The sequence below is a fragment of the Neospora caninum genome, chromosome II (assembly GCF_000208865.1).
Source record: "Neospora caninum Liverpool complete genome, chromosome II".
Taxonomy (NCBI): domain Eukaryota; phylum Apicomplexa; class Conoidasida; order Eucoccidiorida; family Sarcocystidae; genus Neospora; species Neospora caninum.
The window spans coordinates 459,589-475,452 of record NC_018387.1 but is presented as its reverse complement, the minus strand read 5'-3'; the positions used below and the strand labels follow the sequence as shown (position 1 = coordinate 475,452).

Sequence of the window (15,864 nt, the reverse complement as noted above, 5' to 3'; positions counted from 1 at the left end):
AAAAAGTTGCCCCAACTGGCGCTTTGTGACTCCAGCAAGAGCAGTCCAGTCGTTCTTGACTTTTTGTCTTAAACTTCACGAGATGGGCCTGCCGAAGGCAAATTTCTTTCATCTCTGTCTGTACACGCCTTGGATCGCCTCTTCCCAGACGCCGTCGTCGCGTGCAGTTTGGGATTCCTCGATCTTGGGATCGTCTGTTTAACAGTTTCAACTTGCGTCTGGTTCGCTTCTCTCTGCTGTCATCGTTTCCTCGAAGAGAAACCGGCGCCGGCCTCCTTTGTCTCTCGCCAAAACCAGTCGCATCGGGGAAACAGACTGCAGGGTCAACGAATTACTTGTCGAGCGGAAAAAGATTTGTACTTTTTGAGGGGACACACGGAGCAACGAGAAAACGCGGAAGCGACGCAGATGTGTAGGCCTCACATGTGACACAAACCCTTTTTCCGGGCGCACAGTCAGACGACGCGGGTAGCGCATGCCCGTTTTGGATGGCGACAACTCATGATTTTGACAGGTCGTTTACCGTCGCTGCCACCTAGTTTCCCAGAAAACGGATTCATCTAGTGGAGCACACGGCGAGAACAGTCGAGAGTGTGTGTTGCAACGTTGGGGCACGGGGAGAACTGTGGCCGGAAAGTGGGGGCTTGAAAGCGGCAGCAGCCGCCAAAAAAGTGACAGTCTTTCCTGGAGGCATATACCGGAAAAGAATGCCACACGAAGAGAATAAGAGGGGTTTTGTTTGCGAAACACGAACGCATATGTGGGCTGTCAGCAGCCCAGTGACAAAAAACATGCGTTCCGAGTCGGGAGCGGGCAAAGGACAGGCGGCTGCAAGACCACTGCCTCCCCTCTTTGTCTTTTGGGGTCTCCAACCGCTTAGGCCTGCTTGCGAAATTCCGGAAAGATGTACGGAACTGGAAAAGACCTTTTGGCCTGCGCTCTTCCGTCACACACACACATGCACGCTGCCTGTGGCAACAGAACGCTTGACGCCACTCTCTGGCAGGCGGTGCCGGGACCCAACACGATGGTCCTGAGGCAAGACAAGACGATAAAGCAAGGGAAACTTCTTCTTTAATGCATATTTGAGTCATTATATGCACATTCGATAATAAGCAAGGTTTGGAACTGGAGCGGACCCCCGTCTCTCGCCAAGATTGACAGCTCTCCTGAATGAGCTGAATGAGGACACCCGCTGGGAAGAGCGCCAGGCGTCCTCATCGTCGGCTGTACGAAACCAGGAACAAACGAGCTGGAGCAATGGCGTTAACTCGACGGGCGAGGAAATTGACTTTTGCATAGACTGAAAAAAGCAGCAGCGTCGTCGTCCCTTCTCTCTTTTTCAGCTAGCAAGAATGTAGGCATGAAAAGGAAGCAGACACAAGCACGTGCAAGCGCATCTGGATAAGGAAGAGCCTGCGAGGTGGAGTGCCGGTGAGGGTTCCGGTGACGGTGTGGCATCTCGATTCGGTAGTAAAAAAAAGAAAAAAAGAGAAAAGGAGACGCAACAGAAAGAGGTCTCCCGGACCGCGACAACTGCACTCTTCGGGATTACCAGTCACTTGGTCACAAACATATCTTTCCTGCGAAGCAAACTTGCCACAAGCGAGGAAACAGAAATGCAGGTCGATTCAATGGCAAAAGACGGCGGCCTTCGACAGAGGTTCCTTTTTCGCCGCCCTTTCCTGCGAATGATCCGTCAGCATCGTGTTGCTGTGAAGCCTAAAACCCACTGCTTCACACCCGGTGTCGCTGGTACCATCGCGGTGAGCAGCGGTAGCATAAACTGATCTTGAGTCCGGCAGAATTCGTTACTTCAGCAGCCGATGACAGCCGAACACCGGGGCTGATTTCTGGCAAAGAGTTTCTTCTTTCTGGAGTTCCGAGCTCGAAGCAAGCTGCGATTCGTCCTTCAAAGGTAGCAAATGCGAGAGCAGGTGGACCACGACCCACAGCGTCTGGGCTCGCTTGTAAGAGAAGACGCCAAAGAGTTCAGACGAGCTTCGATGGCTTCTATGCGAATTGCGTTACTCTTATGTTAGCGCCATCTCAGCACAGCTCCAGTTACTGGGACAATTCACAGAATCTTTAGCTATCCAGAGAACACAGACTTTTCTAAACAGTTGGATAACCCAACCCTTTTCACGTGACATGGAGCCTGTCACTGATCCGAGCGCACGAGCAAAAACATTCTTTTGCTCCTTCATAGTCAGTCCCCCGGGGTTAGAGAAGGAAAAGAAGAGAGATGGCAAGCTACCGAGATGGGAGCGGGGGAATGCTGGTGTACGAGTGAGGGTCGTCTCGAAAGAGATACGTTCAGCCCGCCTTGCCTCCCATCCCTCAGAGCACGTCAAGAACAGAAGTACAGGGTCAAGAAGGGGGTGATTAAACAGGCAGTTATTTCTGATTACCCCCACCACACACAGAAGAAAACACGGTATTACGTGTGTGACATCCAAATCGGAAGACTCCGGCAATTGCTGTGTATTGATGATTATGCTGTGGAAGTCGTCTTCTATCCAAAAGTGAGATCCTCCTAAACCGTTGCGTTATCTGCCAGTTTGCCATTAGCAACTGAACAAAACAACGCCACTGCCATCGCACGCCGACATTTTCCGAGTTCAACAATGTATTAGCAATGCCAGGCAGGTTTCCAAGGTAGAGATGGCGGCAGAGACAAGACGGACGTATTTCGTGATGACTCCGAAAACCAAAGTGATTCGTCTGAGTCCTGTGCATGCTTTTTCATTTGGTCTGGTCTTCTGACCTCTTCAGAACCAACCACGCAGGAAGCGCGATAACCGGAACGCGTGGAGAGGAGGTATTGACTCCTGCTTGATGCCTGCAGGGGGTTTGTCGCTGCTTAATGCGCATAAACCCTTGGCCTCGAGAGGATTGAACATTGTCGTCTTTTTGGGCCAGCGAACCCCGTCAAAGCGCAAGGAGAAGCGCACGAACATTTACACATTCGACGCTCTGCGGAACGAGCAGTCTACAAACACAGCGCACAAGAGTAGAAGGCATCAATCTTGACGCTGCTGTTAGCGAAAAAGTGCGCGTTTGCGAAGGCGAAGTTCCGGGTGACGAGAGAACGGGAGGAACTAGATGCTTCAGTTTTCCAGAAAAAAGCCGTTTTTCGGCGGCCGCCGTTTCACATCAAATTCCTGAGGTGAAGTCTAAAGGGCGGTGGCGCGCGTCCGAGTGCTACCTCGAGCCTGGGTCTCAAATTTTTCTTCTGGAGGAGTTCCTGGAGAGGTTGTTTGGCGCCTGCGAAAAACGGTGTAACAAACGGACGTGCAGCCGCGTTCATAACCTGTAATTATGTTCTGAAAGAGAGCAAGACCGTGGGTTGGAACTGATAAGGAAGAACTTTGTCGTCGGTGACTTCGCGTGCATGTAAGCGAGGAGACGCCACCGCTGGGGGCTGACGTCACTCGTGTCTCCTCGAGTCTCAACGCCTGTTGCCACCACGTTTTTCTTGCAATTTTAAGAGCTTCTTCGTCCCCGTACTTCTTCTTACAACTGGCCGAATTACTTCTTAGGAGATCGAGTAAACATCAGTCGCTTAGGGAACCGATGAAACGAGGATTTCGCTGTTTCCGTCTGTGTCATTGTCACGCGGCGTAAGTCCGCCGGATGAACAGCCAGCCCTAAGACCCGTGGACATGTTTATTGCGGGACATTCTTTTCTTGTTACTTTCTGCATCTTCTGTCTGCTAAACGCTCGAAAGACAAGCAAAACAATGTCTCCATACCACTCCCTGAACCCTATTTTCGAACCCGGCTTCTCCCTTGCCGCCTGGCCGACGCCGTCGCCGTAGTTCCCCTTCTCGAACTTCACCCCCTCTCGATTTTCTCCTCATATTGCCAGCCCACTTCCTGAGTATCTTTCCAGCCTCTCTGCGTTTCCCTCCCATCCCAGTTTCTGTCATGGTGCACTCCGCACCATGTCGCCGTCGACAGGGTGTCCTAGGCTGTCCGTTGGCCATTGCCTGCTCTGCTGCGCTCGGTCCTTCTGTGTACACACTTGCGCGGCCTCCGCGCAAAAGCGTGCGGCAGCAACGCCTTTTTCGCCACACGGCGGCGCTGCATGTCTCGCGTCGCAGCCTCAGTCCGCTTTAGGTGTGTACGCGTCTTCCCCTGTCGCTTCTGCTGGTTCGCCCGATGCCCTCGCCTTCCGCGTTGTATGTACGCGCCTGGCGTCCTGTTCGCTCCAAGCGCAGCGCTCCTCGACTTCTGTCTCTTTTCCTGTCCGGGTATCCTGTCCTTCCTCTCCTTCCTCATGGTCGCCTGGCCCTCTCAGTGCGCATCTTCCAGGTGTACGTCCGGCGGCCAGTTCGCACACACTCGGGGCTCCCTGGCTCAGTTCCACTGGGAGGTGGGCACGACAAGACAAGAACCGGGGGAAGGCGAGCAGTGAAGAGGCGCATGCGAAGGACGAATTCGCCAGCACCTCCGCGGGGGGAGGCAGTTGGTCGGACGCCGTCAGGCGGCCAGAGTCTGTTTCCGACAACGAGACAGGAGGATGCACGTGGACAAAGACACATGGAGGCGCAACAGGCCGAAGTGAGGGGGCGAGAAGACAGCAAGGCGACTTTGGTTCCGCGGTGTCGAGACAGAACGTGTTCGACCGCATTCTCCAGGTGACACGTTCCAGTGCCGTCCACCCTAGTACGCCTGTCTCCCCGCAGTCTTCGCTCTCTTCTGATTCTTCCTTCGCTGCTGCGTCTCTTTCGCGCCCCACTTCTTCTGCTCCGCGCTCTCCTCTCTTCCCCGCAAGTTTCTCAGATGCGTCTGCAAGGCAAGACGCTGAGCCCAACTGGCAGGGGACCTCAGCCGACGAAGAAGACGATGAAGCTCTGCTTCAGCGTTTGCTTCTTGAACACGGGATAGTCGATCCTCGGAGCGAGAAGACGTCCACCTCGACTGAGCCTCCGGCAGCATCTCTGTCTGAGCGCGCAGAGCAGAGTGGGGAAGACGGCGAGCAACGGGGAGAAATCGAGCGCGCCACGCTGCTGATGCCGCTGCAGCCGCTAACCTCTGTTGCGGAGGCCGTAGGGGGCTTTCAGCGCGTCCCCATAGATCCCCGGAAAACCCGCGAAGAGCTCGATGAGGAGGTGGAAGCTGCGATCGCTCACTTTGTCCCTGCGCAGTACAGGAAAAGCGAGACTCCACAGCGCGCAACAGGGCCCGAGACAGAAGAAGACGCTGTCGACGGCCAGAGTGAGGAAGCGTCTGCCGTCGCGGCGAGTTGGAGAGGCACACACACGCGGACGGGACGTGGTGCCAGGAGCACCTCCCACGCGAATGCGAGGGCCCACGAGACGCCTGGCGTGGGAGGAGAGATCGCGTGTGCCGAAGAACAGACCGGTGCACATGACGGTCGACAGGACGCAGGTGATCCTGGCGTCGTGTCGAGGCGAATGACTGGCCGGGCACAGTGCCTGCCTGCTGGTGGTGCGACAGACGAGTCGACGTCGATCGTGGCCTTCCACGAAGGACAGGAAGAACCAGGATACCCTTGCCGCGCAGAATATATGGGAGACGAGGCGTTCGCTCAAAATGTGCTCGGCGTTGAGTGTCGGCCGCGGGTGTTTGGACAGCTGGCCACTGCCGGCCAAGCCGCTCGACCAGGTCGACCAGAAACGGTACTTGGACCCCACGCCGTCGTCTCGCAACGCGGAGACGATGAACAAGAACCGGAGGCCGAACTGACGCCTGCGCAACGGTTCTACCGCGACAATCGCGACCTGCTTCTCAAGCGAGCGCAAGCGTACTACCACGAGAAGCAACAGAAACTGGCACGACAAACAGACAGCTCAGAGGCGGCGAGTATCGACGACGACGAGACAGAAGCCGTTGATGACGAGTGGGCCTTCTTCCGGGAGCCCGTGGTTCGGCCGTCCAAGGATCACCTCTGGGGTGTCGGCTGGCAACAGCCGGCGGAGAGCCCCGAGACTGGACAGAGACGAGAGTAAGCGTTCTCGCCTCCGGCGTCTTACTCGGTTGAACGCGCAGGACCAACGCGCATCTCCCCGGCCTCCGTTGTTTTCGGCGGGAGAACCCGATTACCAAACACCGTTTTTCTTCCCAGTGTGTTCGGACCTCTGCGCGGGAGTTCGGTGTCTGTCTACACATCTGCGAGTTCTTACAGGGTCGGCCGTTGTGTTGATGCAAATATAGAGGCGGGCTACGGCAGGACTACGCACCTTTAACGTTGTGTTCGCTGGAGCGTAGATATCAACAGGTCGACTCGTGTTAGGAAACATGGTGTCGATGTGTAGCGGTGTTCCTGTGGGGCCAAATGTATCTGCGCGAGCACCACGTTCCTCTTGATCACTTTTATCTTGGTTCCCTTGACGATTTCAATTGTGCGGGCGTTCGACATATATATATATATATATATATATATATAGGTGACACGAGAGCAGAAGCGTGATACTGGATCAAGACGCAATCGCCATTTAGACAAGATGCCTTTCACTGCGGCGCGGCCGCACTAAGACAGTACACGTGGGCCGAAGCCACTCGCTCTCTAATCTGTGTACGGCCTTCCTAACCCTCCCAGATGAAGGTGTTACCACCGGTTTCTTTACTTCTGTGTCGGAGGGACGTTCGCGTCGGCACCCGCTTCAAAGACCCCAGCGATTGCACGAGAACGGCCATGAGGCCCTGACAGGCCAGCATTCTCTGCTGTACGGCGAGATGCGGGACGAACACTCGGATCTTAATGTTTTTGTCCCTCAGCAAAACCATCGAGCTTCAGAGCGGCAGGATGCCGACCGTGGAAGAATTTGTCACGATACTTCAACAGGTTCGTCTGTTTTCGCGTTGTTCATGCGAGATCACGCCGGCCGGCTTCCGCCGGCGAGACGTTTGGCAATGTGAAACTCCGCCGTTCCTTTCGCATGCGCAGCAAGTAACACCGCGTTCCCAGATCCGTCACAGGAGAGTATGTCTTGGTTTTGTTCCGTCACAAACGGAAATGCGGGAATAGAGAGTTGGACGTTTTTCTCAACTTTGCTGTTCTCGATCTCTGCCCGTCGCGTCATCATCTCGGTTGTGTTGTTTCTGTAGGAATACATGGAGGACATTCGAGTCATCGATTTGGAAGCGTGCGGTAGACGAGACGTCGCCCGATTTGCCATCATAGGAACCGGTCGAACGCCCGCGCACTGCAGGTTAGACGAATTGCGGTTACGCTCTCTATCCGGCTGTCGGCCCCTCGAGTGAAAAGTATGCATGCCTTCAAGCACGTCCATCCACATCTGGGAAGACAGCCGGTGGAGTGACTTGACTATGCCGATTTGTACATTGCGCTTTAGGCTGATTGTGTTAGTCCATCCATTTCACCATGTATATATATATATATATATATATATGTACATATGTATCGGTAGAGTGCAGGTGTCAAACCACGCTTCCTTTAATTCTGTAACCGATAGAAATGCACATCCATCTCACCTCCGTCCCTCAGCGTAATGTGCGGGTCAGGTTTCAGCCGCTTGAGGGGAGGCCTAGCAAGGCGACTCACTTCTCGACAGGTTTTGGTCTTTTTGAGAGAACGTTGAATCATTCATCTCTGCGGGCGACTCGCTTCTCGACAGGTTTTGGTCTTTTTGAGAGAATGTTGAATCGTTCATCTCTGCGCGCTAATCTCTGGTAGCGGTTCAAAGAGATTGACGCTTGACGACCCTTCTGTTTGCTTCGTTTCTGTCTCCATGCTTTTCCTGTGTGTCTCAGAAGGGTTGGCCGTCTGTTGAGTCGTCTCATGGTGGAGCTTCAAGTCCCGTTTCTCTCTCGAGCTGCTTACTGCCACAGTAACCGGGACGACGACTGGGTGATTGCCCGGTGTGCGCATATTCATCTTCACCTGATGACCAGGGCTGTGCGCAGCGAGTACAGGTAGGGACATGAGGGCGTTGAGTCCGAATTTACTATCATTACCACATGAAGAAGAGAGACACAAATGCCTCCTGACGCTGTTGGCTTGGGGTATACTAGCGGTTTGTTGGTTTTCAAAAGATCGTAACGAAGCGAGAAAAAACACTGTACTCCTGAGAGGTGAAATCAGAAATCTTGGCACTGTCCCCCATTACATCCATGAATCTATTGCCTGTCGTAGACCCGTCGTTGAAAAATATACGGGGCGTGTCCTGCCCTTCGTGGCGCATTGCCATCTTAACTTTTTACTGCCTTACAACTGGTCCTAGTTGCAATACATATTCGTGTCTGAACACGCTTGTGTTGTCAGCTGTACGCTGCATCGTGGCTTTGGAAACCGGCATCGTTTGCGGCTGGGGGCTTTAGCGCGGCGTTTTGGCCCTACTGCCCTCCTAGTACTCGAGCACTGTACATGCGTTCCAGATACCTCCAAAACTGGGGGATGAACGCTATCTTGGCGCTGTGATACGCTTGTAGCAACCTCCGATTGTGACTGCGTGTACGGTTTTAGATTGGAAGATCTATGGCTTCTGCCTCATGAGCACTTCGGCCCTGAAACGTTTCCAGGGTACTTTGACTGTTCATACTCTCATCCGCCGCCCTACCTCCTCGCCGCTCGTGACTCGGCGGCATATTCAGCCGCGACCTCCCGGGATCTGAAGGCGTATGAGAGTCTCATGGAAAGCCAAGACTACCCTGATGCTTCAGTACATTACCAAATTGATGCCCCAGCACGGTTGTCAGGAGAGATCGCGAAGCACAAGGCCGGTGATGAGAAGTTTTCAACTTCTGATGTGGAACGGCTGGCACCGGACAAGAAATGAAAGTTGCGCAACGGAGAAAAAAATTCTCCGAAAAGACTCGCGAGACACGCTTCGTGATGCCCTCTACAAGGCCGGAGACATAGGTATAAACATATGAGTGTTTGCATGGAGCGCACGAAGCTGCTCCCGAATTTTTTCCTTTCTGAGTTTTGGAAGGTGCACACAGTGTTTCAGTGAGTTAAAAAGGCTCTTTCAGCGAAGCCAGGCGCGTTGGAGTGAGGAACACATCTGTACTAATTCCAGGTCTTGTCTGAACCAATACATCAAAACGCAGAAAAAATTAAGAACAACGAACACTCTGCATTGCACGAAGAGGATATCGATGCATGTCTATACTGTGACATGGTTCACATGGTCGTTAGTTTGTTCCATGTATGACTCGTCGTTTTTCCACGTGAAACGCGGTTTGCGTGCAGAACCCTAAACTAAAACGAGCTTGTTTTATTGAACATTGTTAGGATTGAAACTGTAGCATGAACGTCTCGAACGGTAGGTCACGGCAACGGCGACTGTCCACCTTTCGAGGAAAAACGGAGCCACCACAAGGGAGCAGCAAGAACATCCTGACAATGATGTGCGAGACATCTCGGAAAGAAGGAAAGCCACCAGGACACATTACTCAACTAAAAACGCATTCTTGGGAAATCTATGGAACAGACGACCCTGGTGAAAATTCCTCAAGTCCGTATATTCCTGAGCGGAGACGGTAAACCAACTTTTATACAAAAAGACGCCTACACCCGTGACCGCTCTAAAAGATGTGGAGAACTGAATGACACAGTCTATAGAATTTAACACACCCTCGGGTGTACTCGCCAGCGCATCCACGGAGACGACCCCCTCGTCAACTGACGACTTGTAACCATACCTCATCTTCGGGTTACGTTAAACTATGGTCCCTTGGGACAATACAGAGTCCCGGAACAGCAGAACCGCGGAGACCCTCTAAACTCGTCGGCATTGGGCCGTTGGGAATGCAACGTGCAAGCGGTCACCGTTGCTGCGGAGCAACTCTTCAACAAAAAAACAAGCATGGCAGCAGAAGCGGCTGACCCCTCAAAAGATCACGCGCTTGCAGGCTAGCGATGTATCCATTTCGAAAAAAGGCTGCCTAGTGTTTTCGTCATGATGATGCCTGCCCCTGACTACATGCGAAACCCTTACCCAGAACCCGGGAGAGACACGGGCGCAAAACTGGTGTCACTTTCTCGCGTACGACGGAATTAATCTCGTGTTCCCAATGTGATCATGACGCGCGCAGCTGCTGGCGCATATGGGACACAGCCACGGGGGCAGTCTGTACCGCCAGCAGGGCACTATGACGTTGGCAACCTTGCTCATCCCATGCAATGCTAGACATCTGAATATCAGCACTGCTTTAACCTGGCAATCCACTGGAGCACGCGACTCTTCCAGCAGCAGCAACCATCCCCGACCTTCAATAGGATGCCGTCGACTGACGAATAGCACAGACTCCACACTGCCTGAAGAGGCGGAGCCTCCGGTTTCGCGTTCATCATTCTCTCCCGTTGCTACCATCGACGTTCACTCCATATACACCCCTAGTCCACTCTCTCCCTGTACGTTCTCCGTTCTCCCACACATTTCCTCTCTTTCCCTGACGAAGTAGCACCACACGCTCCTCCTTGGTTCCGTCCCAGGAACATTCAGGCCGACAGGGGAAGGGGAAGATGGGGAAGCAGTGAAACTGAGGCCAGTCTGCGGGCAAAAGGAAGGAGCAGAGACACGGAAACAAATACGTACAACGTTTCTTACATTGGCCGCTGAACGGCAACCGTTGCGTGCGCCATACGAATCTGTGCTTCGACCGCATATCCGAATCAGCTTGCATTAGACAGTTCCATACCGACTCTTGAGGAGGGGCGCCTCGACAACGGAGCGGAGCTGGTTTGGTGAGACGCTGCCACCTTTTGGCGAGCGTCTTCGAGTCGCCGAAGTTGTACAAGGAAGCCGGCATTAGGCCGTGCAATGGGGCGATATTTACGAATTGCTTCCAATGCGGAGCTTGTTGTGTGCCCATCATAAACGATGAGATATGCCTGCCACGACGAATGCACACATGATACATCAGCTGCCGTAACCCGAGACAACTTCCGAAAATATAATATTCACAGAACCCTAAGGCAGTTGGAGTCTGCCGTCCGTTAACCAAAATGGTGAATGCCTATTTGATTAAAACTGAACTGAGACCAACACACAAATCCATGGATTTGCGGCATGGCTTCATTGTGACAATTGTTCCTCAGTTTCCCGTCACTCCATTTGAAACGACGGACCCGAATCCAGATCAAATTGTCGGTCTGTGCCATCCCTGACCGAGATGCATGCGCTGCCTTAACGTGCTCATTCACTAGGTACAGAGTAGGTGTGCTATTCGTAATCCAGATGACAGGTTGGTGATAATTACTATGCATGAGGAGAGCAGAAAAGCCCGTGACCAAGGCTACAGTAAAAACTGCGACGAACCCCGACTTACTATGCAGAGAGAGACAGACCGGGAGATGCCCTTTTCACAATGAACGAGCACTGTCGCTCCCCTAAGGAAGATGCAGGCGGCACACACAAACAACGGTCATATAGAGAACCGCTGCTGAAGTGGAAGAGTTTCATCTTCACTTCCAAATTCGGGGCCGCGCCAGTATCTCACGACAGATATCGATGTATATATACGTACACACACCGGCACATGCATATGCCAGAGCATCTTCATTCATTTTCTTGAACGGGAAGCTTTGTGCAGAGGCGTAAGGATGCGCCATAACAGGCAAAAATTCTCCATTTCACAAGTATGTCCCGTCAAGTGACTCGATCAGGAAAACTAACAACTCCTGAGCGATAGTACACCATCGACGTCACGAGTGTGAGAGGGAAGACGAGCGAGTACCGGTCCTACCTTGACCGAAGGAGTCATGGAGCAAGCGTGACAATTATTTGAGACTGGGTAAGATCACCATTTATTTGCACAACACAGATTCCTGTTTCCCTTCCCCCGGAAGCGGGCAAACAGTTAGCTTAACTACTGGCAAGTTAACCAAGAGGCAGCAACGTGCTCTGACGAGCACAGAAACTCTTCCACTTCGTGAAGGCCATTTGAAATCGGTTCACAGATTTTCCTGAGATAATACCGGGAAAAAACCTGTAATACATGCAGTCGATGACAGCTTACTTGGAGAGGTACGAGTGAATACGTTCCAGCGAAAGTCGTGCAAAGTCCAGTGCCTAAACAAAACAAGCACCGGAATCCCCATCAGCAAACACATATCTCCATGCGAAACAACTTCTGAATCCAACTAGTTTCTGGGGCGCCTCTCACAAGCAAATCGGGCAAAAATGAACGAACGCGTCACAACCGTGGGTTCCCGCGTTTCAGGTTTCAAGGAAGCATGGTGGCACGAGTCCATGTCCTGAACTGAATATGCCTGAAAGGGCTATAGAGCCTCCGCCTAGATGTCTTTCACTCCACTAGTGCAATCTGGAAACCCCATGCTGTTTTCACACAGTCACAATTGCTCGGTCCTGCACAGTCACAACGTCGCCGACCTTTAGAAGAGGCTCTCACCTGGGACGGAGAATCCAAGAGAGGGTGGTTGATGTGGCCGATCCCAAGACGAGAATAAAGCGTGCGCTGCTGAAGCGGCCAACTCCCGTACGGCCATGCGACTGTAACCACCAGTTTCACATCGAATTTCCGCAGAAGGTTCTCGTCTAGTGCGTGCTTCAAAGACCCCACAAAAAGGTTCCCTTTCGTCGTAGTGGGCACCATGCCGGGGGGATAGACGTCTGTAGGACACTTCGGTACGCTAGTGGCAGAAACGCCCAACCCTGCCGGTATTCGTTCCGGAGTATAAATCTTCGCCGGCCTCCCCAAGACCAAACGGCACACCGTTTCCGCACTCTCATCCACAAATATGTTCGACGACGGAGATAATCCTGCTGTCGAGCCTTCACCGGCACAAGAAAGCCGTTGTGTTGACGACATGGTGGGGAGCAGAGAGCGGGGAAATAACGAGTGCGAATATTTTGAAACGCGAGAGCCGTTAAGCGATAATGGAGAAGTGTACGGCAGAAAGACCCACAACCCCTTAACCTCTGATAGGCTCGCTCCAGCGAGGTCCAACCAGAGCGGGCGAAGGGTAAATGGTCCCGAGGAAGAAAGCGGTATATCCATTAACTGTTATACTATCGAATGACTCGCGACATGTTGGGCAACGGGAGCAGAGGGTGCAGATGATGGGCGCACACACGTGGGAGTTGCTGTTGGGCGGGGATGAATACACAGAATGAGCTGAAGTCACTGAGTCCAGCCGGATCATGCACCGCGAAAAAGGGGGCGAGAGGCCGGTTTCGGAAAAACACAGGAAACCAGACCAGACACGGAAGAGGACCTATAAAGCTCAAACTGGGGAAGTATTGTACGAATGATACAACAGTGACTGATGCGAAAAAGCAAAAAGGCAACCAGCTATTGCCAGCGTCTCTCTTCTCAACGACGTAGGATGTCAAACCAAACGGCAAGCCCTTCGAACGCTTGTCACAGAGGTGACCACAGGCAGGAGCAAGTGTACCTGTTCTGAAAGCGCGTTAGTTGGGTAGCAATTACTAACACCGGCAGTACGCTCGATGAGCTAGAGACCCACAAATCTATTCACCTGATACAGAGCAATTGACAATACGCCGAAGGTGATGTCCTGTAGGTCCCCTCACCGGTGTTGAGGGAATCCCCCCATGCTTCGGGGTGACCCGTATTCGATATTTCCGCGTGCCGGAACTTGAGGAATACGTGCCAGGCATAACTTCACCACAAAGCTCTACTTTCTGCAGGTGGGTTTGATCGGGAAACTATGGACACGACTTCGATTCCGGCAGCAGACATCGACAGCCCGGTTACATCAAACCCCCGCTACCTGACCACGCATGCGTTACAGCGGATTGAGTAGCGCAAACCGCGCTAACAGGATGGGAACCGTTCTTGGCAACGCCTCACAGACCACCAACATGGACCGCTGCGTCCCGAGAACGTCTTTTTAAACGCATGTCCTTTCGTCACAGGAGACTCAAGATGCAAGGTACAGTGTCTCGCTCCTATGCCTCAAGAGAAGGTTCTGCCTAGTGACGACGGCACGAACACCATTCTTTGAACGACTCAACCCGCAATACGGAGATCCGTGAGGAAGCAAAGACGGACTGTGAAACTCGGGGACAAGGAACAAGCGACACGCAAAAATGCCACCGTGAAAGAGAACAGTAAGAACATTAGACGGGACCGCCTGCATAAAAATAGTGGTGGAACTTAGAACAGCAGCCAGAGAACACGAACGATTGTGGGTAGTGACCTGTAGCAGCCTGAGGGGCCGTACGAACTGTTCAGGTTTTAGCACGGCGAATGCTTTTGAAGAGGTTTTCAATTGACACGAAGATGACCTCAATCCCGTCAAAAAACACGATGCCGTCACGGTTGCCCACCAGCCTTGTCTAATCGATTCCATCGGCTCGGCCTCAAAAAGAGACGCGCAGCTCTAGTCTCGTCTCTCAGCTCCGGCTTCGGAACAGGTCCATGCCCCCGGGGATGATGCACCTTCGCTCGCGGCAACAGAATCGGGTAGCGGCGAAACAACGGAATGCAAGATGTTCAGAGGAGGTAGCTGCGAATACTCCGAATGTTGCAATAAAAACTTGCCGTCTCTTACTTCTCATTGGCTACCTGGTGAGCGTGGACACTTTCAGTGGCGGGCCTTTTATTACGGGTCAAAAATGACCTGGCGACCGCCAACCGCAAAGCCTGCGTGAGGCCACAACGCATACGCAATACTGCGTTTACCACCGCTTCTTATTTCCGTATTTCACACCTGCCTGTATGTGGGAAAGTGATCCGGCTTTGTGGCAGCGGTGCTAGGGCTAACTCCCCGGATGGGACGTAGCGTTGTCGTGTTGTAATTGGCGCTGTCACAATAATAAAGCGCCTGTTTCTGACAACTAGCAGAAAACGATCGAGAAAACAACACGTGGATCTCATGACCTCTGAACTAAAGGGGACCACGAGCCCATCGAGAGAGCTACAGTACAGTATCGCGAGAATTGTATCGAAACCCGTGCGGCGGCGTATGGTACAGGCCAAGTGCATACAAGGAAAGAAATCAGAACTGTTTACCGGATAATATCGCGGACGTGAACAATGGCACGAGGGTCCAAACGACACGAGCGGCCCACTCGTGTTGTGGTGCCCTCTTGAGGCTAGGAAGTATGTGCTGCCCTCACGGCTCGTCAAGCCTCGAGGAAACGAGTAATATAGAAGCGGTAACAGGGCGGCGGAGTTGCGTTGCGGGTAACGCCACGAGATGCCTGGCAGCAAAAATGTGAACAGCGCGTCTCCTGCAAGCCTCAATACGCCCAGAGTGCACACTCACTCTCCAAGGATACAGCACCCTTCGTCGCTATTTGGTCTCTCTTGCTCATATGGTGGCATTATGATGTAGATAATCCACATTTCCTCATTGTGGGCACACCCAATTAATGCTTGGAGTCCGTATAAGACACGTGCAACCTGTTCTGTACAATGCCACATGCCGCTTAACTCTCCGTATTGCAATGGCGCCGCCTATCTCCTCCTAGGTCTTCTTTTCTTCATCAGCTGTTACCCTTGCTTTTTCCGGAACCGCAACGTCTCCTCATCAGCCCCAACGATGTCATTGAGATACGCAATTGATTTTTAGAGGCCGCGCCTAAGCATGCACCCAACACGGACATGCATCCATTATAGACAACATACAACCTCAGGCAAGTCCAGTAGAGAGCGCAGCCTTCTACCTCCTTTCGTCACATGTTAACTCATCGAGCTGATGACAGTTTATCCCCTAGGAGGCAAACGATGTTTTCTCCAACTTGTGGGTTTACGATTAAGTTGAAAAACCACTGTACGCAGTATAACGCGGTTTTGACATCTTCGCAGTGCATAAGAGAACAGAAAACCAGCCAGTGAGGGGGAGAGGACATACCGCGGCCAGAAAATTCAGGCCCTACACACAACGTATCCGTGCCCCTCAAACGATGGATGGGCAACAGCGGGTTTCTCCAGCTG

General features: G+C 52.7%; 2 protein-coding genes across 2 annotated transcripts; one reads left to right on the top strand and one right to left on the bottom strand.

Annotated features, from left to right (window-relative positions):
* Positions 1 to 4,545: 4,545 nt before the first annotated feature.
* NCLIV_005130 (conserved hypothetical protein) lies at positions 4,546 to 8,768 on the top strand (the record flags this gene model as incomplete). Its single annotated transcript, XM_003880023.1, has 6 exons — positions 4,546 to 4,566; positions 4,692 to 5,974; positions 6,748 to 6,814; positions 7,078 to 7,181; positions 7,744 to 7,905; positions 8,456 to 8,768. 6 exons carry the CDS (start codon positions 4,546 to 4,548, stop codon positions 8,766 to 8,768), a joined length of 1,950 nt encoding a protein of 649 aa, XP_003880072.1.
* Positions 8,769 to 10,284: 1,516 nt separating this feature from the next.
* Positions 10,285 to 12,957, bottom strand: NCLIV_005120 (dsptp1 protein, related; the record flags this gene model as incomplete). Its single annotated transcript, XM_003880022.1, has 5 exons — positions 10,285 to 10,487; positions 10,636 to 10,828; positions 11,266 to 11,326; positions 11,956 to 12,008; positions 12,349 to 12,957. The coding sequence occupies 5 exons, from the start codon at positions 12,955 to 12,957 to the stop codon at positions 10,285 to 10,287; spliced, it is 1,119 nt and encodes a 372-aa protein (XP_003880071.1).
* Between the last annotated feature and the right edge of the window lie 2,907 nt (positions 12,958 to 15,864).